Consider the following 27,806-nt stretch of genomic DNA (forward strand, 5'->3'; position numbering starts at 1 on the left):
ATAACTCATTTATCTAAATTTTCTAAACTGATATGATTTCATTGCGTCCAGTTCTAAATCACTGCCAAAGATTTTTTTCTCTATTAATCTTACAACTAAATTACAGTTGAAAACTTCAGTTTGGTTTTCTGACCAATGCTGAGGAATCATACATTTTGGTGGGCATTAAATTTTGCGATTTTTAGTTTAAATGGCCATTTTGTATGGATAAGAATTTGTGGGTTTCAACTTTTGAAAACAAGAGCACCTCAATGCGGAGCAATACAAGCCCGAAGGTATGACCTTTGACCCCTAAGTGTGACCTTGACCTTGTAATAGCTATCCAGAACATGTGCTCTGCACATCGTGTCGATGTGGTGAACATTTGTGTCAAAATTCTTTGAAATCCTTCAAGGGGTTCAAGAGTTACAGAGCAGACACAAAACACACTCATATGACCTTTGATCCCTAAGTGTGACCTTGACCTTGAAGCGAGCCATCCAGAACATGTGCTCTACATGTCATCCTGATGTGGTGAACATTTATGTCAAGTTTCTTTGAAATCCTTCACGTGGTTCAAGAATTACAGAGCGGACAGGAAATTGCCAACACTAACAGAGGGATGGACGGACAGAGGGACACCGGGGTATAACATAATACGTCCCTTCTGGCATATAATAAGAATGAATGGGATTTACTTGTTCACTTCGATAAAATTTCATGGATTAACTCAACCACATGAGAATTAGTCTCACACGAATATCAATGATTTCACAGTACTCATAAACTAGTAAATGACTGTGGAGGTGGCAGGAAAAATTCTGCTGTCTCTTCCAGGATTCAAACATGTACATGTATGCCACCTCCAAGACAGACACTATACCCTATCACTGTCTCCTATAATTTAACATAAGTGTACAGCAGACAAAGAATACATGTACATACCTGAGATGAACACCTAGTCCTCTATGCTTTCCTGAGCATTCGAGGCAAATCCATACACCGTATGTAACACTGACCCATTGAGGATTGTGTCCACCACATTCAAAACAGTTCTAAAAATAGCAAATCAACAAAATAAAACATAACATGTACAAATGATAATAATATCAAAGTCCATGATAAAGACTGAGTTAAAAAATATTGTAATATGAAATAGACAGAGTTCAGCACCGATGTTTACTTCTTCAATCTGTTCATATTAAAATGATAACAGATGTAGAGCTATAGTTAACTTCACTACACAAACATGACAAAGTAATATCTAATAGTTAATGACTTAATTTCATGATTTTTGGACATGTTATTAAGTATGTATCACTGGGTCCTTCTGATATGCCACGCATGATTGCTTTTTGTATGTTTGTTTGCGACAATTTTCTTTCCATTACTGAACACTCATTACACTGATAAAACAGGGATATAAATTAACACTCAGACCCTATTAGCCAACTGGGCTCATTACAGGCAAATTCTAGGGGCCCAGCCTAAAAGTTAGGGGCCGAGCTATTATTAGCGGGAAAATATACTACCAGCAGTTTAGATCGACATACTTAATATAATAATAAGTCTTGTAATTTGCTTCCTGCCAAAATACATCAATTTCTTAAATATAATTACAGAACACTCATCAAACTCACACTGAAAAGGAAAGTTGTAATCAACCAGTGCATGACATGTTCTAAATATAGGACACAGCCTCTCAAACACAGACGCACTTAAAGTTTGAATGATTTTTGCAGCACCAGAGGATTTGGGTTGTTTATGGGCATTTTGATAGAGGCTGCACGCTTATGGACATCTGAATTCTAGTATCTTGTTACATTGTCGAGTTACAGGTCACTCGCAATTACGAAATTATTACTTGTACAAAAAGTACAAACCACGTTGCGGTCGATGTTCTATGCAGCCGCGGTCTGTTAACAGCCCATTTTTCATTAAAAGTCCTCATTGGCCTTTAGGTCTTTAAATAATCCTGATATTTCCTTATGTAGCCGCGACCGGCCGTTCTAAGCTCTTTAACAACCTTCAATAAACCTCTACTTTCTAGTGCTGTATTTCTATGGGCGCAGCCATTGTTAGTGAGGGAGTAAATGATCCGCGTATTCTGACTGGTCGTAGTATATATCTGTAATTTTGATTGGTCGATTTAAGTGACGTAGTGCATATTAATAAGACAGTCTTGGAAAAACCCAGAATATTGACTCGACAAGCTTCAAATCTGGTCGCACGGGGTGAGTGTTAATTTATATCCCTGTAAAAATAAGCAGATCTATCAGAAGAAAACTAGATGTGTGCCCAAATGACAGGGGTGTCCCCACTCCTTTCACTGTGCATAATTTAACTAAGTCAAGGGCCATGACTCTGGTCTGGCTGCGTAAAATCCAAAACAACAGGTGCAAAACTTCACATGCTGAATAGCAATCCCATCTGGTTTGATGACTCTATATTAAATACTTTTTAATAGATAGTATGGACAAAGGTAGTCAAAATAATTTGACGTTCAGATTGATTTATATTTGTGGCAGGCAATCTAAATGTCAAAAGTTTGAAGGACCAAAATAATGGAAGATAAATCATAGTACACAGTCATGTAAAGTTATTGGTTTTAACGCTTGTGCATATTGGCGTGTAGTCTACTGTAGACACGGTAAACGTTAATCGTGTACAGTACATGCATAGGTTTAAATCACCAATCGCCTCAATAGCCTAGTGGTAGCGTGTCCGCTTTGAGTGCGGGAGGTCTGGGGTTTGCTCCCCGGCCGCGTCATACCAAATACGTGAAAAATGGTCATGGTAGCTCCCTTGCTTGGCACTCAGCATTGAAAGGGTAGTATCAGGAGGTAAAATAAGCACAGTTAAGTTTCTGTTACTGGATACCTAGTTTGTCGCACAAGAGCTTTGTAGCTCGTGTTATATGTTGGATTATATGCGACGTTAAATAAAGCTTACCTTCACCAGAAAATCGTAATTTAGGATATTATTTTTTTTAATTTTGGCATAAATCAATGAGGAATTGAATCCCCTTTCAATACATGTAAATTTTATTTGAATTTATGGCCAATTTGTGAAATAATCGGCATTTAAACCTATAGCATGTAAAGCGTTGGCAGCGCTGAAAATTTCACGGGAAATTGCTTCAACTATTTTGGTCTTTCAAGTTTGACGCGAATGGGAATATTGCCCATATGAAAAAACTACCTCAATATTTCCTAGGATCGCGTCAAATTAGTTGGACTGGGACAAAGGAAATTCTGAGTGCCCCAATTTTTGTTTGTATGTGTGTGTGTCTGTAAGGGGGGTAAATCTGAATAATAATCACTTACATTTTAATGTGAAATAAGACAACCCGCATGAGTGAAAAGATTTTAAATTATTTTTAGAAGAAAAAGAAACGGACGGAGATTTTGATATATTCTGCTGTAATGACAGGAGTTGTATACTTACACCGTTGCCATCTTTGATTTTCAAATCTTTCAGCACACGACGAGTTCTTGGACTAGCCATGTTTCCTTAAACTCAACAAAATTACCGATTTCTTGCTGAGGTGTCACCTGTCAAATCTGAATTACTTAAGCCGAATATTGGCACTATTTATGGTTTAAGATTATAGAAATTTGATTTTGGAAACAATTTGGTATGAGGATAGTTTAAAATGGAATAGATTGTCCTTAAATATGAATATTTCCACAATCATTGTATTTTTGAGTGTACATAATGATAATTCGAACGCACGGTTTGAAACAATTTCAAAATGGCGTCGCCCGAACTCGAAAATTGCAAAAATTTGGAATTAAACTGTTTTATTTGACTGCAAGTAGATGATTGAAGAAGTTAAGTAAATAATCGTATGCAAAATGCCGAAAGACAGAATAATTGAAACGCTTAAAGCGTATAAGCTTGGTAATGACCGCACGAATTTTGTATATTTCAGTTTGTCATATGTTTTCGCGACGAATGTATTATTTTTAGGTCAAGCACTGCTATTTTTTTCCCATAGTCTTGGTCAAAGGGAAGTAACAGTTTTCCCATAGACTAACATAGTAATGTTTTGGGTTATAGCCCTTTCCTAACATTTAAACTTTTGATGCCACCTACCCAGGGTGAAAGAACTATTCAAGACTTATATGCCTTACTGAAACATGGCTTAAGCCAGACATCAGTTCCTCCAAAATATTTCCTGATAATCTTAATTATAAGGTATATAGGGATGACAGGAGTGAAAGTCAAGTCGGAGGAGTGATGATAGCTATATCTAACTCACTGATCAGCCAAGAACAACCAGACTTCAAGACTTCATGCAATATAACCTGGGCAAAAATTATCATTACTGGCCTTACAGATATCTTTGTCGGAGCCTACTACAAACCCCAAGAATTAGACGCCGACTCCCTGTCCCAACTTTGGTTATCCCTTAGTAAAATACCCAAGGGCAGCATAGTATGGCTACTTGGAGACTTCAACCTCCCCGACATTGACTGGTCAAAAGAGTCCCCTAAACAAACTTGTAAAAACAGATCCTTTTATGAAGAATTTATTGAAAGATATTCCCATTATAATCTTGAACAAATAGTTAAGATCCCAACTAGGTTATCCAACACCCTTGATCTCTTCTTTACAAACCATCCATCCCATGTCCACTTGGTCAAATCCCTACCGAGTCTAGCAACCTCGGATCATGATATAATTTTTCATGAATTGAATCTTAATAGGGGCCGCCCAACCCAACCTAGACGCCCTATAAAACTCTATACGAAGGCTAATTGGGAAGGGCTAAAATCTGACATGAAGGCTTTTGGTGCTAGCTTTCTCACCGAAAACCATTCAGACCCTGAAGTAGCGTGGAATTCATTCAAGGACTGCCTTAATGAATCTCAGTCAAAACACATTCCATCTAAAATGTCTAAACCCCGTGCCGACTTTCCATGGTTAACCCCAAGAATTATCAGGCTTATACACAAGCGTGATAAATTTTACCAGAAACTACACAAATCTCCCTCCCCAGCCCGCCAACAAAGATTCAGATCCCTTAAGTCTTCTATCCAGAAGCAGATAAGAGCCCAATACTGGTCATATATGGAAAGTATCATATTTGACCATGACTCACAACCTGGTAAAAACAAAAAGTTCTACAGTTTCATCAAGCACAACAAAAAAGAAAATGTCGGCATCGCCCCCCTCAAATCAGATGGTCTTACCTACACGGACCCCATCCAAAAGGCTACTACATGTATCTTAAACAAACAATTTGAATCTGTCTTTTCCCCTCCCCAGCCCCTTAGTCTGAAGCATATATGTTCCAACATTCTCTCATCCCCAGTCTCCAAGATGAATAAGATCCAGGTCACCACTGAAGGTGTGGAAAAACTGCTCCATGGCCTATCACCACATAAAGCCTCAGGACCTGATGAACTATCCCCACGCATCCTAAAAGAACTCCACCATGAGATTGCTCCTGTACTTGCCCATATATACAGGTTATCTCTCGAATCTGGCCTAGTGAGATTGCTCCTGTACTTGCCCATATATACAGGTTATCTCTCGAATCTGGCCTAGTACCCAGTGATTGGAAAAAAGCCACTGTAGCCCCCGTATTTAAAAAAGGTCTCAAGTCTAAACCTAGTAACTATCGCCCAATTTCCCTAACTTGCATTGCTTCTAAACTCCTTGAACACATTGTTGTTTCCAATCTTATGACCTATTTTGACAAGCATAAGCTACTTAGCCAGTTCCAGCATGGCTTTAGATCAGGTCACATTTGTGAGACTCAGCTCATTAATTTCACTCAGGAACTTTACAATAACACTGAACAGGGTCAACAAACAGATGTTATTGTCATGGACTTCTCCAAGGCGTTTGACAAGGTCGATCACATAAGACTAATTTATAAACTACAAAGCCTTGGTGTCAATCCACAAATTACCAATTGGGTCAAATCTTTCCTGTCCAACCGATCCCAGAAAGTCGCTGTTGATGGTCATTTTTCCAGTGAACTTCCTGTACTGTCTGGAGTTCCCCAGGGGTCTGTTCTTGGGCCATGTCTCTTCCTGGTATATATCAATGACTTGCCAGACTCGGTCAAATGTAACGCAAGAATGTTTGCAGATGACACCATAATATACCTTACCATCAACTCCATTTCAGATAGTGTATCTCTGCAACAAGACCTCATTAACTTAGAAACCTGGGAGAAGACATGGTCCATGGAGTTCAACCCGGACAAGTGTGAAGTCCTTAGAATCTTTAGAAAGAAAAATCCCAGTTACACCAGTAGTGTTACACAAATGATGAAAACTTTAGAATGGAATACACTCCAATATAGAAGGTTACACAACTCATTAGTAATGTTTTATAAAATAAGGACCCAGACAGTTGCAGTCAATCAATCTCATCTTATTCCAACTAGAAACCTAAATTACTTAATCCCCATGTCTCACACTCAGTACTTTTCTAACTCCTACTTCCCAAGGACCATCCGTCTCTGGAACTCCCTACCAACTTATGTTAAATCTAGCCCCAGTCTCGGTATCTTTAGAGAGAGGCTGGTGGTGGTCAGTATGTAATTCTAGTGCCTCTGCCCCATTTTAACTGTAGCATACTGTCTTTTTAGCTTTTATTATTTTAACATTGTAACATATCATTTCTTTAACAACTGTTTCTCTGACAGCGCCGCCAAGTGATAGTCGGAAATCAATGGTTGGGTGAAAGATGTAGATGTAGATGTAGATGAAGACTTAAAAGAAAACAGCCAGAAATATATGTATATATGTTGACCGTCATTTTTGGCACTTTTTTCACCCGCAAGTCAGTAAACCCCAGTCCGGCAGTTAATTTTTGTTTACATTTCATGAAAATACTGTATCACTAAAACAAGCAAAATTTTCAAGCAAAACACATCTTCAAATATTTTTTCCTCCATTAATCATGGCTTAGAACCTCAATTTAAGAAATAAAACAGTTTTCAAACATATTCAACAGATATTTCACCAATGAGAGACCACTTTACATCTTAAATATTTGTCTCAGAATACCATATACTTTTTCAACCAATCAAACGCCCTGTTAGTTACTTCCCTTTGACCTAAAGCGATACTTTTTTCATTTTATATGAACAAAATATTGCTCAGAATGATAAAATAAACATTAACGAACTGAGATATGATTACCTTTTTACTCGGATACCCATATGCTGAAAATCGCTGACGAAATTTTGGTGGCGGGACCTGCCTGCATTCTTAGATAGAGATAATATTTCACTTGAATCAAGAAATTCATGATATTTCAGTCACCGTACTCCTATTATTTTACCCATATGGTTCAAATGAAGCATGCGAACTAATAAATGTCCCGTCTAATTACTTGCTTGTATATTTCATGAATACGCTGATATTTATGTCGACGTTGGGTCTATTTCTTACCCCACCCACCACCAAAATCGCGTGTTTTCATAGATTTTGCACCTTATGCACCTATCAGACAATTTTAGGATGCAAGAGTGTAACCAAAACTGAACGATTATATAGCAGTAAGTGGTACAGTCAAGAAAATTAATAAATTGAAATCTCTATATATGTTAAACGGACCCCGGGAGCAGTCAAAATAAGCACCTGATGTCCAGAAATTGTAGGAATTTGACTGCTGATGCTACATTCTACAGCCTGTATTAGAAAATATGACGTGCAGAAGTTGTTAAAAGTGTAATGTCACTGTTAGATATTTACGTTTTATCAGACTGGCCAAAAAGAATGACATAAATCTTCATGTAATCCCGAAGATTAAGGATAAAAGTAGGAAAATTCTCAAATGAACACCATTTTTAATGCCTTTTTCAGTTTCTGTAAAAGAAAAAATGCATTACAGGGGAAGCACCATGAATTTTCATCAATGTGTTAACACAATCTAACAATTTTTTAACATTATCGCTTCAATTTTTCAACACGGCTTGAGAAGTAATACAATTTGAATTCTATTAAGATTTCAATAAAATATCGACGGAAATGTAAGCAATTTTGTATAAAAACTGTCGAATTCTCATATAATCATTTGTTAAATTAAATTTCAAACAGGGCGATCTTAATTACTTATTTCTTTCTAAGAGAAAATAAGTGATACATACTATGGGCATAAAATTCAGACTTTTGACAAGAAATAACAAAAAACAGAATAAAAAAATCTTAAATAACAAAAAAGCGGCAGTAATTTAAATACATGAGTAAAACGATTTTTTTGGTAAATAGGTTTCTGTTAGTGCGGCGGAATAGGAGTGATCGCCGTTACGTCACACGCTAACATCTGTTTATCTGTTGGTAGGCAAAACAAATGTTTTTTACACTGTATGCGTATGGAATCAGAATTTTTAATTTGTAATAACTTTTTTGCTCATTTATGGATTTTCAAAATTCAAAAAGATTTGAAATACTAACAATTTTCATATTTTTGTATCCAAATATCTTTTTTCAATGAACAACTGTTTTAAATGACATACAATTTTTAAAGCGGCGTAGTGATGTTCAAAACTTTTAGAAAAACAGTGTAAGTTAAGCATTCATAATTGATCCATTTTATTTCGAAATAACAATTAAAAGTAATCAATAAATTGCTTGTTTTATAACCTTTGCATTGATCAAAAAATTAATGATGTAATTTGTGTTTTAAGAAAGTTTAGACTGTTAGAATAACATCACTGATTACAAAAAACATGGACGATTGGCTTCTGCCCACCCGATTGCTGTCTTATTAGTTCTTAAAATAGAAATTACTCCGGATTTGTATACAAACGCGACCTCTCCTATAGGTTACGTGACCACATGGACGTAAATAGAAATTTGATTTTAAAATAAAACAAAATGATGTTGCGGTTTTTGATAAGTTTTAAATGAACCTTTGTACATGTACTTTTTGATAAAATATTCTTCTCAAACAGTAATGTAAATTCCTTGAGGGCAAATAGGTCACAGAGGTAGGATTTCCACTATTATCGTTTGAGACATTTACTTGTCAGTTTATACACGATATTGCATATTCGCTTTTAATAACAAATTAAGGAAGAAACTTTTTTATTGATTTCTCATCAATTTAAAGAATCCAGGCGGTTCAATCAGACAGTGATGTGTCACATGGCGCGAAAGCTGTAACTGTGACGTAATGCCATGACAATCTCGTGCAACAATACCGCTTTGATCTACACTTTAGATGTCATAATACCGACACACTTCTTTTAGCTCTTTGAGAGGATGTTAATTGATGATGAAAACAAGGACAATTACTTAGTTTATCAACAGAATAATTACCGATGATTGTCAACTTTTTTTTTCGCTTTCAAGATGGGTAGTGGATGATGACTATTGTATCCATATTTTTTTAGGACACTTTTCAAAATAATTATTTTTCGGGAAATAAGTCTTGAGAAAATGAAAATAACTGATATTTAATACTTTCCTGACACTTTGGGAAACTCCAGTAGGGGTTAGACTTTGATTATTATTACTATCAATGCAGTTATTATTGAGAGCAACTTGATGGTGGAGATGACAAAATTAGTGAAAGAAAAAGAAAAATGTCTGGTGTGAAAAGGAAATTTAAGAGTAACAAAAATGAAGTCAAAAAGGAAATGAAGTGTACGAGCTATGTGTTATATTTGAAATTTGCTTGTTGTACATAATAATCCTTTCATAAAACGTGACAGTATTAAAAATGTCAATTATTAGGGCGAGTGACTGTTCACTAAGGGCGAGAAGATTTTACTAGCTACTAGTCCTGCAGGGTGAGTGGTGTGAAAAAGAATTTTACACCCCTGTATACGGCTGGACTCCCCTTTTTTTTGACTTTGAAGTATTACACATCAGAACATACACAACTCCTGGTACAGTTTCTATGCAGTTGAAATGAAAGTTGGTATACATCATCAGTACGAAGCAGACATGCACATATTGTCTGATTGTTGGGACTTTCATGTCTGTATTTTTACTGGAGTTGTGGTGATTTTGTGGACTTTATTTGTTATTTATCAAGTATTTTCATGGGAGCATGTGTCATACAATGGTGACATTTGTTCTTGTTCTAGAGGAGCATGTTTCTGAATTTCTTTCCCCAAACTCCGCACCCCCCCTCTCCCCCCAACACACACACACACATACTGTTAGACTGTAATAGACTGCACACATTTGTGAAGTTTGGGCTGGTCTACCTCCCTGATAGGTCAATAATTTTATGTTAGTAAAAGATGAATCCCAAATACACTTTGATATATTGCACAACTAGGCTTAAATGTAATCATGTGTATAATGTGCTGCCATTTAAAGCTGACATGCATGAAAGTGGCAGCTTATGGAAAAGACCAATTTTACGGCTTTTTATGGATTTTTGTAAGGCTAACAAACTTGCATTTATATTAGAGTCAATTTCAAATAATTCTTGAGTTATATGGAGCAGAAGTGCTACATTTTAGAAATTTGTTTTAACAAATGGATTCAACTTAATTTTGAGTTTTGAAATTAAAATTGCCTTAATAGAAGAAGTCATATTGAACTAAGACATTTAAGGCATCTTTTTATCAACAACCAACATACTCATCTAAAAATCTAACAGTACATAACTGTGATTCATTTTAGTCAAAGTTACTGTAGGTTCATCAAATTTTAGAGCCCCTGCCAATGACAAACATCTGTAGATCTATTCAAGGGCTATAAACCACTAATCTACTGTAAATTGTCACACGTGACAAAGCAGCAATAAAACTAGGGTTGTCAACAGTGTCCATACACACTAAATTTTATACACATGTCATATAAATATGACGAAATTATTCATCCATAATACAAATGTTATGTTATTTAACGTGCCATGAGAGGGGTACAATATAATTTAAGCTATACAACAACACTGCGCTTACATTGACATTGAAATTCAAGCACGTGCTACCCTGTACTAAACAGTGCTGGGGACAACCATGATACAAATTAAGAAGCTCTGCCTATAAGACAGGGTGCTTTTGGTCCTTTCCATAGAAATGCTTATTTCAGTTCTTTCTACGGAAAAGAGTCATTCCGGTAAATTTAGTAAAAAGAGTTTTAGCATAAATCATAAATGGTCCTTCCTGATATTTCCAATAAGCATAACGTCATTTGTTTTGTTGCACTGACATCTTACTGATAGCCTTTTTAAAAAATTTGAAAAGGATTTCCTTGTGTCAGTGAAACAGTGTTAGATTGAAATATTTTTATTAATTATTGATTGTCTTTGAAATGTGTCTCGTGTTTATTTTCAGCTCATCAAGTGCTATGTGTAAAGGCTTTCAATTTTCAAGGAAAATCACTTATTGTAAGTTTCTTTTTGTCTAGTTTAAAACTTACAACTTTAGTCGGGGGCCTGCGTGGTTGAGTGGTTAAAATCGCTGACTTCAAATAACTTTTCTCCGACTGATTTGGGTTCGAGCCTCACTTTGGGCATAGGATTTTTCATGTAAGGAAGCCATCCAGCTGGCTTATGGAAGGTCTGTGGTGCTGCCCAGGTGCAAGCCCATGATAAAATAATGCCTGGAGGGGCACTTGTGGTCTTCCTCCATCGGAAAAGCAAGAAGTCGCTATATGACCTATAATTTTGTCAGTGTGATGTTAAAGGTTAACTTAAAAGTAACTGTAACATTCCTGCTTAAATGGTGAAGAAAGACGTCATGATGTTATGTGCCTTTCTAGGCTTTATTTCAAGCATATCAAAGCAGGTTCCTGGTTCTAACCACCCACTTGCAGCAAATCACAAAATATAATTCTTGCATATTTTGATTATTACTCTGCATAAAGTGCCATTATACATATAATTTTGAAACTCATTTTTTTTTTATATTCAAGAAATATATATATTTATAGTTATCATATAATTGATAAAGGCTGCTTAATCACTAATTAAAGACTTGTTTATTGCAGGGCTATGTGGAGCTGACTATATACCCACTACATGTTACTTTTGCAGAGCTATGTGGAGCTGACTATATACCCACTACATGTTACTTTTGCAAAGCTATGTGGAGCTGACTATATACCCTCTACATGTTATTTATTGGACGTCTTTGTGGAGCTGACTATATACCCACTACATGTTATTTATTGCAGGGCTATGCAGAGCTGACTATATACCCACTGCATGTTATTTATTGCAATGCTATGTGGAGCTGACTATATACCCACTACATGTTATTTATTGCAGAGCTATGTGGAGCTGACTATATACCCTCTACATGTTATTTATTGGAGGTTTTTGTGGAGCTGACTATATACCCACTACATGTTATTTATTGCAGGGCTGTGTGGAGCTGACTATGTACCCACTACATGTTATTTATTGCAGGGCTATGTGGAGCTGACTATATACCCACTACATGTTACTTATTGCTGGGCTATGTGGAGCTGACTATATACCCTCTACATGTTATTTATTGGAGGTCTTTGTGGATGTACCCACTACATGTTATTTATTGCAAGGCTATGTTGAGCTGACTACCGGTATATACCCACTACATGCTATTTATTGCAGGGCTATGTGGAGCTGACTATATACCCACTACATGTTACTTATTGCTGGGCTATGTGGAGCTGACTATATACCCACTACATGTTACTTATTGCAGGGCTATGTGGAGCAGACTATATACCCACTACATGTTATTTATTGCTGGGCTATGTTGAGCTGACTATATACCCACTTCATGTTATTTTTTTGCAGGGTTATGTGGAGCTTTCAGACTGTATACCCACAATATGTTATTTTTACAGGGCTATGTGAAATTGATTATATACCCATTACACGCTATTACAGAGCTATGTGGAGCTGACTATATACCAGTTACATGCTACTACTTTAGCGCTGTGCGGAGCTGACTATATACCAGTTACATGCTATTTATTGCAGGGCTATGTGGAGCTGACTATATACCCACTACGTGCAGATTTGAAAAGGATAAAACTCAACAGTAAACAATGCAGTATCCTTTTTTGTACACTGGCATAATTTTTATTATTTTGTCTCCCACCATACAGTGGTGTGAGAGACATATTGATTTACTCCTGTCTGTATGTGTGTCTGTCTGTCACAAATCTTGTCCGCGCTCTAAGTCGAACATTTCTCATCCAATCTTCACCAAACTTTAACAAAATGTGTTTGACCATAAGTCCTTGGCCAGATTAGATAACTAGCCAAATCAGCATAGGCATTTGAGAATTATGGCCCTTGAATTACGGAAAATCAGCCTTTTTACTCTTGTCTGTGCTTTAAGATGAACATTTCTCATCCGATCTTCACCAAATTTAAAAAAAAAATGTGTTTGACCGTAAGTCTTTGGCCAAGTTCGATAATTAGCCAACTTGGCCCAGTCACTTCAGAACTATGGCCCTTGAATAATAAATACCGGAAAAAAAATTTTTGCTCTTGTCCGCGGCCTAAGTCAAACATTTCTCATCTGATCTTTACCACACTTGAACCAAATGTTTTTGACCATAACTCCTCGGCCAATTTCTTTAACTAACCAAATTGCCCCAGGCACTTCAGAATTATGGCCCTTGAATTACTCAAAATCAGCCTTTTTACTCTTCAAAGGTATTTTTGTAGTGAGTAAACAGTATATAAAAGACTGACTTATGATTTAGGTGATTAGGCAGTTGTGGGAGACATACACTTTTCTCAAAAGCAGCTCTTCTTTTCTTTTGCATAACTTTATATTTGCAAAATGACTGAACGGAATTTCACAGCAATAATTTGTAAAAAAAACAAAATTGAAAGACTTGACCACTTTATATTGCAAAGGTTTCTGGGCTAACACTTCTCAAATTTCATTTAAGCATTTTAAATTACAAAAGTCTCAAAAAGAATACCTTAGAATTATGGGACTTTTCATTATTTAAGTGTTCATGAATTATTACAGATATAGTTTAGAAGAGTATGAGAAGACATACACTTTTGCAGTAAAGTCAGCCAAGAAATTATTATTTGTTAAGAGTCTGATGATAGAGGTTTTGAGCCAAATTGAAACTGGCTCATGTGGCACTTTACATGCTCTGCCCTGATAACTATTTGCAATACATAAAGCGGTAAAGGCTTGCATCTGTATACTTTAACATGAGTCCATCACACATGCTTAAAAGATACTGAAAGGGGCTTCCTTGCCAAGTGGTTAAGATCACTTGCCCGTCAAAACAAAGGTAATTGAGATTGAAGTCTTTAACTGTAGTCAGGGATATATAGAGTGCTAGTCAATGATACCTGGGAGTCAACATTCTGGTACAATGATCCCACACTGGAGGCTGTACAGGATGAAGAAAAGGCCAGGCAGTATGTATTCACAGATTTGTTTGTTTCATGTCCCGCCTGCAAAATTGCATTTTTCTCTAGATGCATTTTCAGGTGATCTTTTATAAAAAATTACGGACACAAAAATATTTCAAAGACATTTTGAAGAAATTCTGCAGAACCTGGATTACTCAAACTTTACAAGACATAAATATCATTTCATCTTGTTGAATCCCTAGATGCTTGCTAAGACAAAGTGATTGCACTCAATATAAAAATTTAAAACAGAATTAAATTTCTCTATAACTTGGCAGTATGTCAGTATTCTTACCATAAAGACATTTAACCCTAACCCTGCTAAATTTTGAAAATGGACTAATCCATCATTCAGTTTGGGCAGTACCACTCATTATTAAGAGGGGTGTTCATTGAAAATTTACTGACTGAATAGCAAACAGTGCAGACCATGATCAACCTGCACTTCCGATCTTGGTCTGCTAATGGTTAAGTATTATAGAAATCCTGCATAGTTAGCCAAATTATTGAGCAAGGTTTTAATGCTTCTACTGTTTATGTTTACTAAGAAATATTTAATACATTTGTGAAAAATTTTGTGATGATTTTTTTTTTGGGATTTGATGTTGTGAATCAGTGCAACCTAGAAATTCATGAAAAACACCTTCACATGAATAATAATTACCTCACAGTTTTGAAAATTTGGCTATTCTTGTACATTGAAAATTCCAGGCGTAGTTTAGAAGTGTATGAGAAGTGTTATAATGGGGCAGTAAAGTCAACCAACCCAGATCTAGGAAATGGTGAAGTTACAATACGCCTTCCACAGGAGTGTCTCCCTCTTGTAGCTGGTAAGTCAGTAAGAAATGCGGTTTTTACAAATAATGAAGCTTATTTGCCCAAAATCATCTACTATATGAATGTTCTTCCTGTTGATGATTAAGGTGTCCACATCTTTCTTAGTTAAAGATGCTGTTTGCTGGTATTTTGATGGTTTTGCAAATTAGTTTCAGATTTCTTAATGTGGTACATTGATTGTGTGCTTTATTTCATTTGTATATCAGAACTGTTAATGTTGGTATTGTAGAGCTACAGCCAATCAGAATCAACATAGAGTTTTCCCTGGAGCAGCCCGAGGGCGGTTTACATTTTGTTTTGCCGAATGCTGAGGGAACATTAGCTGAAAGAGGAGCTCATTGTTTTACATACAGACATGAGAACTCTTCCAGGTAGGCTAGTAATATAAGTTCTACGTTAGTATCATTTCTATCGGGGAAACCTGCCTGCTGTTTCCAGATTTTCCATTTAGATGAGATGTTCAGTCAGATTTTCGTACATTATGATTGGACACTTATGATATTTTATCATGAAAAGATAATTATGTTCCAATAATATGACTTGAAAGAAAATTATACTTGAAAAAAAAAATCACTTATATTGTAGATTATGGTTTCCATGTATAGACAGTTACGCCGAGCCGTGTACGTGGAAGCTAGAGTTCACCTGTGACCTTGAGATGACAGCCGTGTCATGTGGTGACCTTTTAGAGGTCGTATATACCACAGATAAAAGAGCAAAGACGTACCACTATTACCTTAGTACTCCGACCTCGGCACCGAATATTGCTCTGGCTGTCGGGTCTGTTGTTAATTTGTAATACTAAAATATTTTAAAAACTTACAAATACATGATATTTCTGATCAAAACTTAATATACATGTGTAATTTATAATATTTTATAATTATTTGCTTAATATCTAAAATATTTTGAATTTTGAATGAATATGTTTTAGGTGGAAGTAATAATCCCATAGTGAAGTAAAGCTTAATAAGTCAGATATTAAGAATATGAATAGAAATCAACTTAAGATGTTATGTGTTCTTAGTTTATATAAAGTTGTTTGAAAGATTTGTACAGCTCTACAGATATATTTATTTCTACCTACAATGCTTTCAGACCATTTGAAACACTAGTGGACCCTAACATGCATGAAGTTACACATTTTTGTTTGCCACATTTAAAAGGAATTCTCAAACATACTACCAGCTATTTACATGAGGTGAGTGAAAAACTTTACAAGAAATATTCATTTTGGTTAAATACTCAGCTGGTAAGGCCAACATTTTTTTTATTTTCTGGTTTACGGGAGATTTTTCAAAAAATTAGGGTCGGGGGGGACAAATAAAAATAAAAATAAAAGTCCCAATTTTGAGCAGTTGACCAAATAAATAAAAATAAAACATCCAAAAGGATACAATTTTTTTTATTTTTTGTAAACCACAGAAAACGAAAGCTTGCAAGCTTAAATTGCATACACACTCACAAATGACCTATTCTGAACTGGTTTATATCTCATCATCTCAGTATACTGTTGTTTTCTTTATGTGTAGCTTGTATGAATAATGCCATTTTCAAAGTCACCAAGGATATGCACTATTTGTGTTTTTGTATGTATCTATTTTGAAGTAAAAATAGACTTGTGGAAACATTTTTCATTATTAAATATACATATATCACAGTTGACATTATCATATCATAAGACCACTGCATAATGTTTATTATTTAAACATGAATAAAAACTGCTTTAAAATGGGTATATGCAATGACTACTTTAGGTCTGCATCCTGCATATATGCATATTGATTGGCTGGAGATGGAGTCTTAAAAGACAGGCATCGTCATACTAGAATTGAAAAATTATGAATTGATAAATATTATGCACACTCAGTAACACTGGCTTTAAAATTAAATTGCTTTTGGTTAAGGTTCAGTGGCTTGAATATTGTTTTATATTTTGCTGACTGACAGTGCCACCTATATTGTACGACAAGCCAAAACAATCTGAATTTTGGTTCAGCTAAAATGTGTACAAAATGACAACCTTATCCGCTGATGTTCAGACAACATTATCAGAGATTTATAAGACCCTTCACTGAGATGTGACTTGGAATTAATACGTTATGAGTCCGAAAAAAACATTTATTACTGGATATGTCATTATGTGTTCCTCAGTGTCAAAGGCACATGTGGCATAGTGTCTGAATGTTTGTTCCAAACATACTTTCAAAGGGTCTTCTTACAGATTTTGTTGATATACTTTATTAAGTGAACATGATAATATATTGCTCGGAGTTTCATGTTTCATAATTATCTTTTGAGTTATAGTACCTGGCTAGAACTTGATCATAGAAAATATTGAGATAATCTTTTATATATGTCCAATATCTCCACTGGATTAGATTGCCTGTCACAAATATTAAACAACCGTTAATCAGGCTGGGCACATCTCCCAATCGGGGTAAATTACCTCGTCGTACCCCGATTGGGAGATGTGCCCAGCCTGTTAATCTGACGGTCCAATTATTTTGACTAGTTTGAATCTTTTATCACATGTATCATTGTCAAGCATTTGCGGGACATGTCATTTTACATTGAAATTGCACTTTGTTTTGAACAGAACTACTGAAAATTGTGGTATTAGTATTTTTTCTTCTCTAACCCTCAAGACTTCAAAGTAAAAAAAAATATGTTTAGCAAGTTGATACTCACTTTTGCTCTTCCATTTTGCAATTTCTTTGGTTTCTTTCCTTTTTATACGCCCGTTTGAAAAACGGGACGTATTATGGGAACGCCCCTGGCGGGTGGGCGGGCGGGCGGGTTGGCGGGCGGGCGGCGTCCACAGACCTTGTCCGGAGCATATCTTCTACATGCATGAAGGGATTTTGATGAAACTTGGCACAGTTGTTCACCATCATGAGACGGAGTGTCATGCGCAAGAACCAGGTCCCTAGGTCTAAGGTCAAGGTCACACTTAGAGGTCAAAGGTCAAATTCTAGAATGACTTTGTCCGGACCATATCTTCTTCATGCATAGAGGGATTTTGATGAAAGTTGGCACAATTGTTCATCATCATGAGAAGGAGTGTCATGCGCAAGAACCAGATCCCTAGGTCTAAGGTCAAGGTCACACTTAGAGGTCAAAGGATACAAGAATGAAAACTTTGTCCGGAGCATTTCTTCTTCATGCATAGAGGGATTTTGATATAACTTGGCACAAATGTTCACCACCATGAGGCGGAGTGTCATGCGCAAGAACCAGGTCTCTAGGTCTAAGGTCAAGGTCACACTTAGAGGTCAAATGATACAAGAATGAAAACCTTGTCCGGAGCATTTCTTCTTCATGCATAGAGGGATTTTGATATAACTTGGCACAAATGTTCACCACCACGAGACGTAGTGTCATGCGCAAGAACCAGGTCCCTAGGTCTAAGGTCAAGGTCACACTTAGAGGCCAAAGGTCAGATACAAGAATGACTTTGTCCGAAGCATTTCTTCATGCATGGAGAGATTTTGATGTAACTTGACACAATTATACACCATCATGAGACGAAGTGTCATGCGCAGTTCCCTTCTTTCGAATTACTTCCCTTTGTTGTTACTATAAATAGCTTATATTGTAACTTTTTCATTACTAGTCGTAGGGAAAAATCGAGACCACTTTTCTGTAGTACAACATGCATGCTACATCCAATTTTGAGGTGTATTTTGACCAGTCTCTACCTGGTAAAGATTTTTGTGAGGACTTACAATTTTTTTTTTTGATTTTTTTTTTTTTTTTTTTTTTTTTTTTTTAAGATTAACTTCCCTTAGTTGTTACTATAAATAACTTATATTGTAACTTTTTTATAATTGACCGTAGGGAAAAACCAAGACCACTTTTCTGTGGTACAACATAGATGTTACTTTCCAATTTTAGGTGTATTTTAAGGTATCTCTACCTGGTAAGGAGTTTTTTTGTGGACTTAGAAAAACAAAACACTTAGTTATTACTAAACAACCACAAAATTAAAATTCCATTTGCAAATACAGGTGCTAGAGTAAAGAAATTTGCTGTGACGGGCGTATATTGTGACATTCTTGCACTCTTGTTATCAATTGTGGTATTTTTCTGACAGTCCCACATGAATTCGATCATTGTCCAATTATAATATACAGACAACAAATCTTGTACATGTGATACGCCAGATTTTTCAACATCTGTACTGATAGTGAAGGCCATTTTTCGTAGGTGATTACTCCTAATGTTGGGCTTTAGGTGCCGTAATTTCTACTCAGATCCAATTTCTTTACAACACTTGTTATCTCTGCCAACTCATTCCAAAGATTATTGTCTGTAAACTTGTATATTTTTCAAAAGAAGTATAAAATACACAGAATGGCAACTGGCTGTAATCTCGCGTGATCTCGTGTCAGAGCGTGAATCGGCGTTATCTTAGTAAAAACAAACATCGGCGAGCATGGAGTTACAATTTGTACCTTTAAAACTACATTTAAAATACATGTTAGCTTCTAAAACAACATTAGTTTAATGTGAAATAGTCTTATTCTTAAGACACAAAGTACACGTTTCTTGCCATTAAAAGAAGCGTGGTCATACGGAGATAATTGATTTACGATGAATAATTACTTTCGCATACAAAATGGCGTGTGGAGAAAGCGACACTTCCGGTAAACGAGATCTCATTCAGTTATCACGGGATGTTGGCGAGATTTGCTCTATATGCCTTTCAAGTTGCCAATCTATTTATTTTTATAGCTCTTTGATTTTTCCAATTAATTTCACACAATTTACATTTTATGCAGGCCGCCATTTTTCATGCGTCTACTGATCTAGATTAAAAACCTCTACCATACAGTTAAACTTTTATTTTTGGCAGCAGCAATTACGGACGGTCGGCGGGTAAAATGAAAATAAAAGTACTGAAAATGACTTTTATTTTTATTTTGTTTTGTCAAAAAATAGGGTCGGCGCTCCCGTAAACCAGAAAACTAAAAAATGTTGGCCTAAACTGGAAAACTAGGGCAGTCATGAAACAGTCAGCCATTTACCAGTCCATGTATGAATCATCCTTTCTGCATGGTGAATAAACTGTATATTACTCCACCTTACTGCACCTTCAGGCTAAAACTGATAGCCTAAGAGGCAATATCTGAGCCAGAGACAACAGAAGAGTTTCTCTGAAGTGTGTATGTTTTTTTTTCAATAGATGGATAAGATAGCTCAAAGCTTCTGGAATCACTTTCGAGTGTTTGCATTTTGTTGGTAAATTGAGACTGGTATCTTACAAAGGGGAAAAGTCATGGTCCGAGAGAGTATTGTCATTCTAACTTGATCAGATATAAATCTTTATAATGGAAAATAGACCTGACTTGGGAATAGGTGCAAAAATAAACTCAGACTTTTGATCTGTCAAGCGTTTCTAAGCAAAAAAAAAAAAAAAAAAAAAATCAGATTCTGATTTGAAGCAAAGATTTCCAAAAATTGTTGTATATTTTTTCCATATCTGGCATTTAACATATTTTATGTTTATGGATATAAAAGATTTCAGTTCAAGCAAGCATTTCCAAATTTTAAATTGTTTATTTTTTCCATAACTTTACAGAGTTTTGAGTTTTATGAAGAGCTGATGTCGAGTCGCTATCCGTTCTCATGTTATAAACAAGTGTTTGTAGACGAGAGCTATGAAGATATGCAGGCATTTGCAACAATGACTATATTCAGGTATGCAGTAGAAAATTTCAGCTTGTGGAGAGCTATATACTACAAAGCAATGGTCATTGGTTGGGTTCTTAAGTGTGATAAAATTACCAAAGACAATGCTTCATGTACCTGTATTTTATGCTTAAAAGATTTTTTCTTAACTTGTTAGAAACTGATCAGGAATATTTATGCAAAAATGAAAACTGTAAAAATGATTGTTACAAAAGAATTACCTGGACTCATGGAGTCCATTCAATACCTATGAAATAGAATTCCGCTTAAGCCGGTGTTAGGGATGTGAGGGCTGTTGCACTTGTGAACAGACTCGGTCAAACTGAGTCTGCTATTATTTTGTTTGATGTCATTCTGTGCTTCCAAAGGATCTTCATTCAGATTTTTTTAATGATTGAGGTTGCTGTATGAAATCATGGTTATTGTGAAATTTTCTGTTTTCAGTACCAACCTACTACACTCAGCTCGTGTTATAGATCAGACCATTATAACAAGAAAGTACATGGCAGCTGGGATTGCGCAACAGTTTTTCGGATGTTTTATTGTAATGCAATGCTGGTTTGATGCCTGGCTTACCAAGGGTATTGCAGCATACCTAACTCAACTGTTTGTAAAGAAAACATTCGGTAACAATGAATACAGACATGGAATTGCTCAGGTAGGACTCAATTCTCTGTGGTAGAAAATCAGCTTTTATCAATATGGTTTCTTGAATTTATACAGTGCTTTAGGGTATAGCGGATAGCTAACTAATTTTTCCTGCATTCCAGTTCAAAGAAATTAAAATAGTAGTTTTTTTTTTCAGTATATTAGACAGAAAACATCTATTCTTCTTAAAACATACAGCTTTTAATAGAAATTCATGTTTTTTCCCTCCAAGCCATTGTTTACATATGAGCTGATTTAGGGTGTACAGGATAGCTTTGGTCATTTTTTCCATTATTAGTTTGAAATCCACATCTTGACAAACTTTCCAAGATTTCTTTACTATAAATCAGAATAATAATATATTCTCTTTTCAAAAACTTTCAGCTTTTTAAATTTCTATCAAATACTTTTCATTCACTGACATTTTTTACATATACACTGATTTAGTCTATAGGGGATAGCTTCATTTTACATTTGATGACATTTGAAAAATAACACAACAAGCAAATATTTAAAATGTATGTCAGAATGTCTGTTTGCATGCCAGTAAAAGAATGATATGAAAATTTATACAATAATTCAAGTCTAAATATAAAATTTATTAATCTATCCTCTATACCCTAAAATCCACTATACCCTAAAGCACTGTATAGGTCAAAATTTAATAATTACTTGTAGATGGAATGAGGTTTAATTTGGTTGGGTTTGTATTCATAGGAGCTTTTAGTAGGTTCAAAATTGCCCGAAAATATGTCTATTGATGCACCTTAAACTTTCATAAGAGAAGGTCATATTACATAAACAGTTATATTCACTATTAAGCTTCCCTGCATTAAAAGTAGAGTTTATATAATTATGACCTATTATATATTGCAGTATTTAAAAGAGGTGGAGGAGTATGAAGCACAGAGTGGAGGTATTGTGTTAGACCCTTCCACTGGACAGAATAATCAGTATTTCTCTTGTTTTCAACCACATACAATGTCACCTGCCTACCTGGAAATGTATAACAAGAAATCCATGCTAATTCTTCGTATGTTAGAGGCAAGAATTGGTGCCACACTGTTGCTACAGGTATGTACTTCTAATGTTTCCAACCATACACGATGTCACCTGCCTACCCTGAAACATATAACAAGAAATCCATGCTCATTTTGAGTATGTTAGATGCAAGAATTGGTGCTCCACTGTTGCTACAGGTTAGAACTTTTTACGTTTCCAACCACACATTATGTCACCTGCCTACTTGGAAATGTATCACAAAAAAATCCTTGTTCGTCCAGTGTATGGTAGATGCAAGAATTGGTGCCACACTGTTGCTACAGGTATGTACTTAGTACAATCTTTCCATCCACACAATGTCACCTGCCTTCCTGGAAACATATAACAAAAATCCATACTCATCCTAGAGGCAAGAATTGTGCCACACTCCTTCTACAGGTATGGTCAGTTTGTGTGTATAAGATACTGACATGTTTGTTGGTATGTACAGTAGTAGCACGATGTATCTTTTGTTAAAGACTGATAATTCTGTCTTAAAATAGGGTCTATACCATCTGGCCTTGATTAATGAGAATTAAAGATCAGATGCCATTTATAATATGGCACCATCTTTGTCCATTCGACTGAAATAATGTGATTAATATTTATACCTATATCTGCACAGGTTATCATTATTTTAATGGCTTTTATTTTCATTTATGTAATATTTTATTGGTGATACATAGAACAGAACAGAAATATTGTTTAAATTTTAATTGGCAGATTTACAGTTCATCTTTAAATACAAACAGAGTCAAACATGCATACAGAGTGTATGATAAAAATATATTTATAATAAGGCAAATAATGTGTCAAAGGTCTTTAGTAGGATATGTTATACGTAAGAGACGTTTTATATTATGCAAAGCCCTACAGCTATTTTCCAACTTTGTACCTGAAATTCAACAGTTGTGGTATATAACTACTATATTTCAGGTATTTAACAAGTTACAAGCTCTGGCATATACAGCATCCCAACAGAAGTTTGTTTCTAACACCTGGTCCAATATGCTTCTCTCAACAAACTCGGTAAAGTAATTTTCTTACCTCTGGTCCAATATGCTTCTCTCAACAAACTCGGTAAAGTAATTTTATTACCTCTGGTCCAATATTGGCTTCTCTCAACAAACTCGGTAAAGTAATTTTCTTACCTCTGGTCCAGTATTGGCTTCTCTCAACAAACTCGGTAAAGAAATTTTCTTACCTCAGGTCCAATATTGGCTTCACTCAGCAAACTCGGTAAAGTAATTTTCTTACCTCTGGTCCAATATTGGCTTCTCTCAAAAAAAACGGTAAAGTAATTTTCTTACCTCTGGTCCAATATTGGCTTCTCTCAAAAAACTTGATCCAATATGCTTCTCTCAATAAATAGCTGTAAATATGATTTAAAAGATCTTACTTCAAGATCAAACTAACTTGATTTTTTTGGCAATGAGTAAATATTTACAATTCAGTAGCTTCTCCTGACACTACATTGATTTCATATATAACAAGTATTTAACAAATCAACACTACATTGATTTCATATATAACAAGTATAACAAATCACACATTCACATTTGATACATAATCTCTGTGGCCTAATGGTTAATGTTGCAGACTTTGAATCACTTTCATTGCTCGAGGTGCAGAATTATTCTATGCGAGGAAGCTAAGTAGCTGGCTTGGCCAAACTTGGTGGCTCTACCCAGGTGCAAAATTGGTGACTATTTTTAGGCACTCCAGTGTCAAAGACTCCGGAGACGAATAGTGTTTGAACTGTCTGTCCATTCATCAGTCCATCCATTGTTCAATTCCATCAAACTTCCTTGTATACTCAACTCCTCTGAAGTTTAGACCCAGCTGAATTGAAGCTTGGTATACATATCAGAATATTTTTTCTGCAAATACTGCACTTTTTGGGACTTTGAAATATTACATCTTCATTAGAATATTGTGTACTCAACGACGCCCCTTAAGAGTTTCCATTAAAAATGAAACTTTGATACATCATCAGCATTAAGTAGACATGACCTTTTTGTCTGAAGTTAAGTTTCCAATTTTGTTTCAGTTATGTCCCTTTTTCTGACTTTAAGATATCATTTTATCAAGCATTTTCAGGGGACATACGTCAAACAGTGCTGACATCATTTCTTGTTTCCTTTCAGTTTTTAAAGATTATCTCGACAGTTACTGGAAAAGATATTCAACCATTTATAGACCAGTGGATGTATCCTTTTAGCGTATCATGTAATACTAACTTTGCCAACAGATATATTCTGTATATTCTAAGTTTCAACAAAAAATAATCTGATGAATTAATTGAATTTTGCGCTAAAAGGCTTTCTACTTTAGAATAAGTTTTATACATATTTTCCACTGCATACCCGAATGTCTGAATAGTTCCAATTCATAATTTTTTAAAACTTTGAAATTGTATCTTATATTCAGTTGTATAATCAAATTCTAAAATTGCCTATCCAAAAAGACTTAAAACTTTGAAATTAACAATATTTGCTGGAGACTTAATTTTTATAGAATTTGCATTTGCTTCTATCCATAAAGTTAAATACCAACAGTCAAATACAATTTCCTTTTTATTCTATTTTTTAATCTTTAAAATTTAAAATCCATAAATCTTACTCACTGCAGGGAGAAATTACAGAAAAAGCTACTAGCATGAGAAAATGAGAGATCGGTCGTTATTCTTTGTCAGGATACTATTTGTCAAAAGATTGATTTATTCCTTAACTTGTACCTAAGTTATCAGAGTGGGTGTGCAAGATTTGTAGGAAACTTTGTCTTTAACAGGAAAAGAAATGTAGTAGAACTAGAAATCAAACAGGATCATACAGCTAAAGGTTCCCTCAAATATGTGGTAAGATATAAAAATCTTCAAATCAACTCAGACCTACTTTGTAAAATTTGTAAAAACTATGAACATGATTGGTTAGTAATCCTGTTTTGTTCATAAAAAATGTAAAAGAAGTCACATATTCCTCTAAAATTGTTTCAGTTAACTGAACTAATATGCAATTATTCTGGGTAAGAGAGGTTTTTACCACTTAAATGTATATTGCATGAGTATTTGGTTGACTATCGTTTTTCGCACACAGGGACCACTTGAGATGACTATACAAGAGTTAGATGGATCTTTCAACCATACCTTCAACATTGAAGAGAACAAGACCAAATTTGAAATAACATGCCATTCCAAAAGTAGAAGGTATAAAGTGATATCCATACCTAAATTTTAATCTAGAGTGCAGAACTTAAATTTAGCAAAAAAAGAGAAGAATGAAGGGTATAATTATGAAAATGCTTTTTGTAAGTGAGTCTTACTCTTCTAAGCAAAATAAAGTCATTAATAATTACTGACTGATTTAGTGCCAAAACAAAGATAGCATGTTCTTTATGCTTCTTTCCCTTGATTTTGGTTTACATGTTGATTGTATAACCTGTGTTTCTTGTGAGAGAGTCTTGTTAATGAAGTTCTTTTATTTAAAACTTGTGTTCTGTCACTTAATCATTTAGAATGTGTTAGTTCCTTGTCTTGGCATTGAAGATACTGATCAAAGTTCTGCAAGAATTCAAGGAATAAAATAGTAATTCATTTCAACTTTTGTTATATGTCACCTTTTATAAACAGTTATCTGCCATTTATGGTCACTTTGAATTATTTCTGTTTTATGCAGTCAGTCGCCACTGTTTTTCATTCCGAAATGCATCTTCTGACCCTGTTCAGCAGTCATGTTATTTCCCTTTTTCTGCTCTGTTCTGCCCTTGCAGACAAAATTAAGAAAACAATCGTACTCTTTCATTTTTGTTATTCTAAAAATACCAAAAATGTCTTCCATTCATTAATACTGGGAAACACTATACAGACTTTGGCACCTATTTATAAATATGTTTTATACTTTTGGCAGAAAAAGTTTGTGCTCTTGATAAAACCACTCCCAGTGTTAAGTGGTCACCCGTCTTAAATAGTCAGAGTTTGGTTGTTTCCCAAACGCTGTATCAGTATTGTTGTATGATTGAGCATCAGATGTCTGACCATGTAGTTATAATCACTCTATTTTATCAAACAGGAATAAAAAGAAGAAGATACCACTGATGACAGGAGAAGAGGTTGACATGGACCTCAGTGCCATGGAGTAAGTACCCCTCAAACTATATCAATGTGCTATGTTCGTTGATAAGTGGAAAACTCTAATTTTCGCACAGTCTGCCCAGAAATTTACTTTTAGTTAGAATACATTTACTCCTTCTTTTACAGAAGAGCATTTTATATTTTACACATGCAATATTTTGAAATTTACTGTTGTTAACGCCTACTACATTGGTAAAAAATGATACACACGTGTGCATAAAATTTCATTTCTACATGCATACCAAAGTGTAAACATTTATGATATTGTCTTGCAGTGCTGATTCACCTGTACTATGGTTAAGAGTTGATAAAGACATGAACTTACTACGCAGTGTACAGTGGGAACAACCAGACTACATGTGGCAATACCAGCTCAAATACGAGAGAGATGTTGTAGCTCAAAGTGAGGTACATGTAGTATCATTCATATGTAGTCACATTATTTGTCTTTTGGGAAAAGGAGTTTTTTAACTTTTATTTAGAGCATAGCTTTGCAATATTTAGCACTTTGTTTAATAGGGAGAGTGCAGATCTACAGGTTGCAAAGTCTTGAGTTCAATCCATGGGTGAGGCATATGTTCTCTGTAATGCTAAAAAACATGATGTCTGGAATAATTTGTCCTCCACTTCCAATGTATGTGGGGAAGTTGGTAGTTACTTACGGAGAACAGGTATGTACAGGAATAGAATCCAGGAGCACTGATTAGCTTAACTGCCTGCCATTACCTAGCTGAAATACTGTTGAAAAACTGCCCTAACCCAATACAAACAAACTTAGCAATACTTTATAGTTTGGCTCTGTTAAGTTCAACTGTTATAAAGTCTTTAATGAGTTTGTTTACAGTAAAAAGAACTATAATGGTGTCATAGGATAATATGGGTGTAACCTCACTTGAGATGTAAAAGTTTTTCAAAGCTGTATGGTTAGTTTTCACACAATGCCTCTCACATATACATTGTTCTACATCAGGCAATCCAAGCTTTACGACTGTTTTCTACACCAGCTACAAGGAAAGCATTGACAGATGTTCTAGAATGTGAACAGAGCTATTATAAAGTCAGAATAGAAGCCAGCATGTGTCTAGCTAAGGTATGTCTTTAGCAGTATATAGAACTTCAAAAGACAGTTATAAGCATTAGATTCTTACATTTTTGTACAGTTAAA

The 27,806-nt window shown here is 35.2% G+C and overlaps 2 protein-coding genes across 4 annotated transcripts in view; one reads left to right on the forward strand and one right to left on the reverse strand.

Annotated features, from left to right (window-relative positions):
- Positions 1–3,580, reverse strand: part of LOC123523874 (ADP-ribosylation factor GTPase-activating protein 1-like) — a 59,673-nt gene extending 56,093 nt beyond the window's left edge. Inside the window, exons 1-2 of the mRNA XM_045301613.2 lie at positions 3,427–3,580; positions 925–1,034 (exon numbers count right to left, since the gene is read on the reverse strand). Of these exons, the coding sequence (XP_045157548.2) occupies positions 925–1,034; positions 3,427–3,486 (170 nt within the window). The 5' untranslated portion in view covers positions 3,487–3,580. The remainder of the gene's footprint in view (positions 1–924; positions 1,035–3,426) is intronic.
- A 140-nt stretch (positions 3,581–3,720) lies between these two features.
- Positions 3,721–27,806, forward strand: part of LOC123523740 (transcription initiation factor TFIID subunit 2-like) — a 48,650-nt gene continuing 24,564 nt past the window's right edge. For 2 of the 3 annotated variants that reach the window (XM_053539455.1, XM_053539456.1), the window contains exons 1-18: positions 3,722–3,882; positions 11,246–11,298; positions 12,883–12,955; positions 14,202–14,298; positions 15,004–15,122; positions 15,359–15,500; positions 15,715–15,909; positions 16,228–16,330; positions 20,714–20,832; positions 21,268–21,481; positions 22,348–22,545; positions 23,449–23,541; positions 24,660–24,721; positions 25,255–25,369; positions 25,608–25,717; positions 26,580–26,645; positions 26,917–27,049; positions 27,612–27,731. In XM_053539455.1, the coding sequence (XP_053395430.1) occupies positions 3,837–3,882; positions 11,246–11,298; positions 12,883–12,955; positions 14,202–14,298; positions 15,004–15,122; positions 15,359–15,500; positions 15,715–15,909; positions 16,228–16,330; positions 20,714–20,832; positions 21,268–21,481; positions 22,348–22,545; positions 23,449–23,541; positions 24,660–24,721; positions 25,255–25,369; positions 25,608–25,717; positions 26,580–26,645; positions 26,917–27,049; positions 27,612–27,731 (2,058 nt within the window). In that variant the 5' untranslated portion in view covers positions 3,722–3,836. Of the gene's footprint in view, positions 3,883–11,245; positions 11,299–12,882; positions 12,956–14,201; positions 14,299–15,003; positions 15,123–15,358; positions 15,501–15,714; positions 15,910–16,227; positions 16,331–20,713; positions 20,833–21,267; positions 21,482–22,347; positions 22,546–23,448; positions 23,542–24,659; positions 24,722–25,254; positions 25,370–25,607; positions 25,718–26,579; positions 26,646–26,916; positions 27,050–27,611; positions 27,732–27,806 lie in introns of all 3 variants that reach the window. The other variant, XM_053539458.1, reaches the window with a different exon arrangement.

This window comes from Mercenaria mercenaria, chromosome 3 (genome assembly GCF_021730395.1).
Source record: "Mercenaria mercenaria strain notata chromosome 3, MADL_Memer_1, whole genome shotgun sequence".
NCBI classification, from domain to species: domain Eukaryota; kingdom Metazoa; phylum Mollusca; class Bivalvia; order Venerida; family Veneridae; genus Mercenaria; species Mercenaria mercenaria.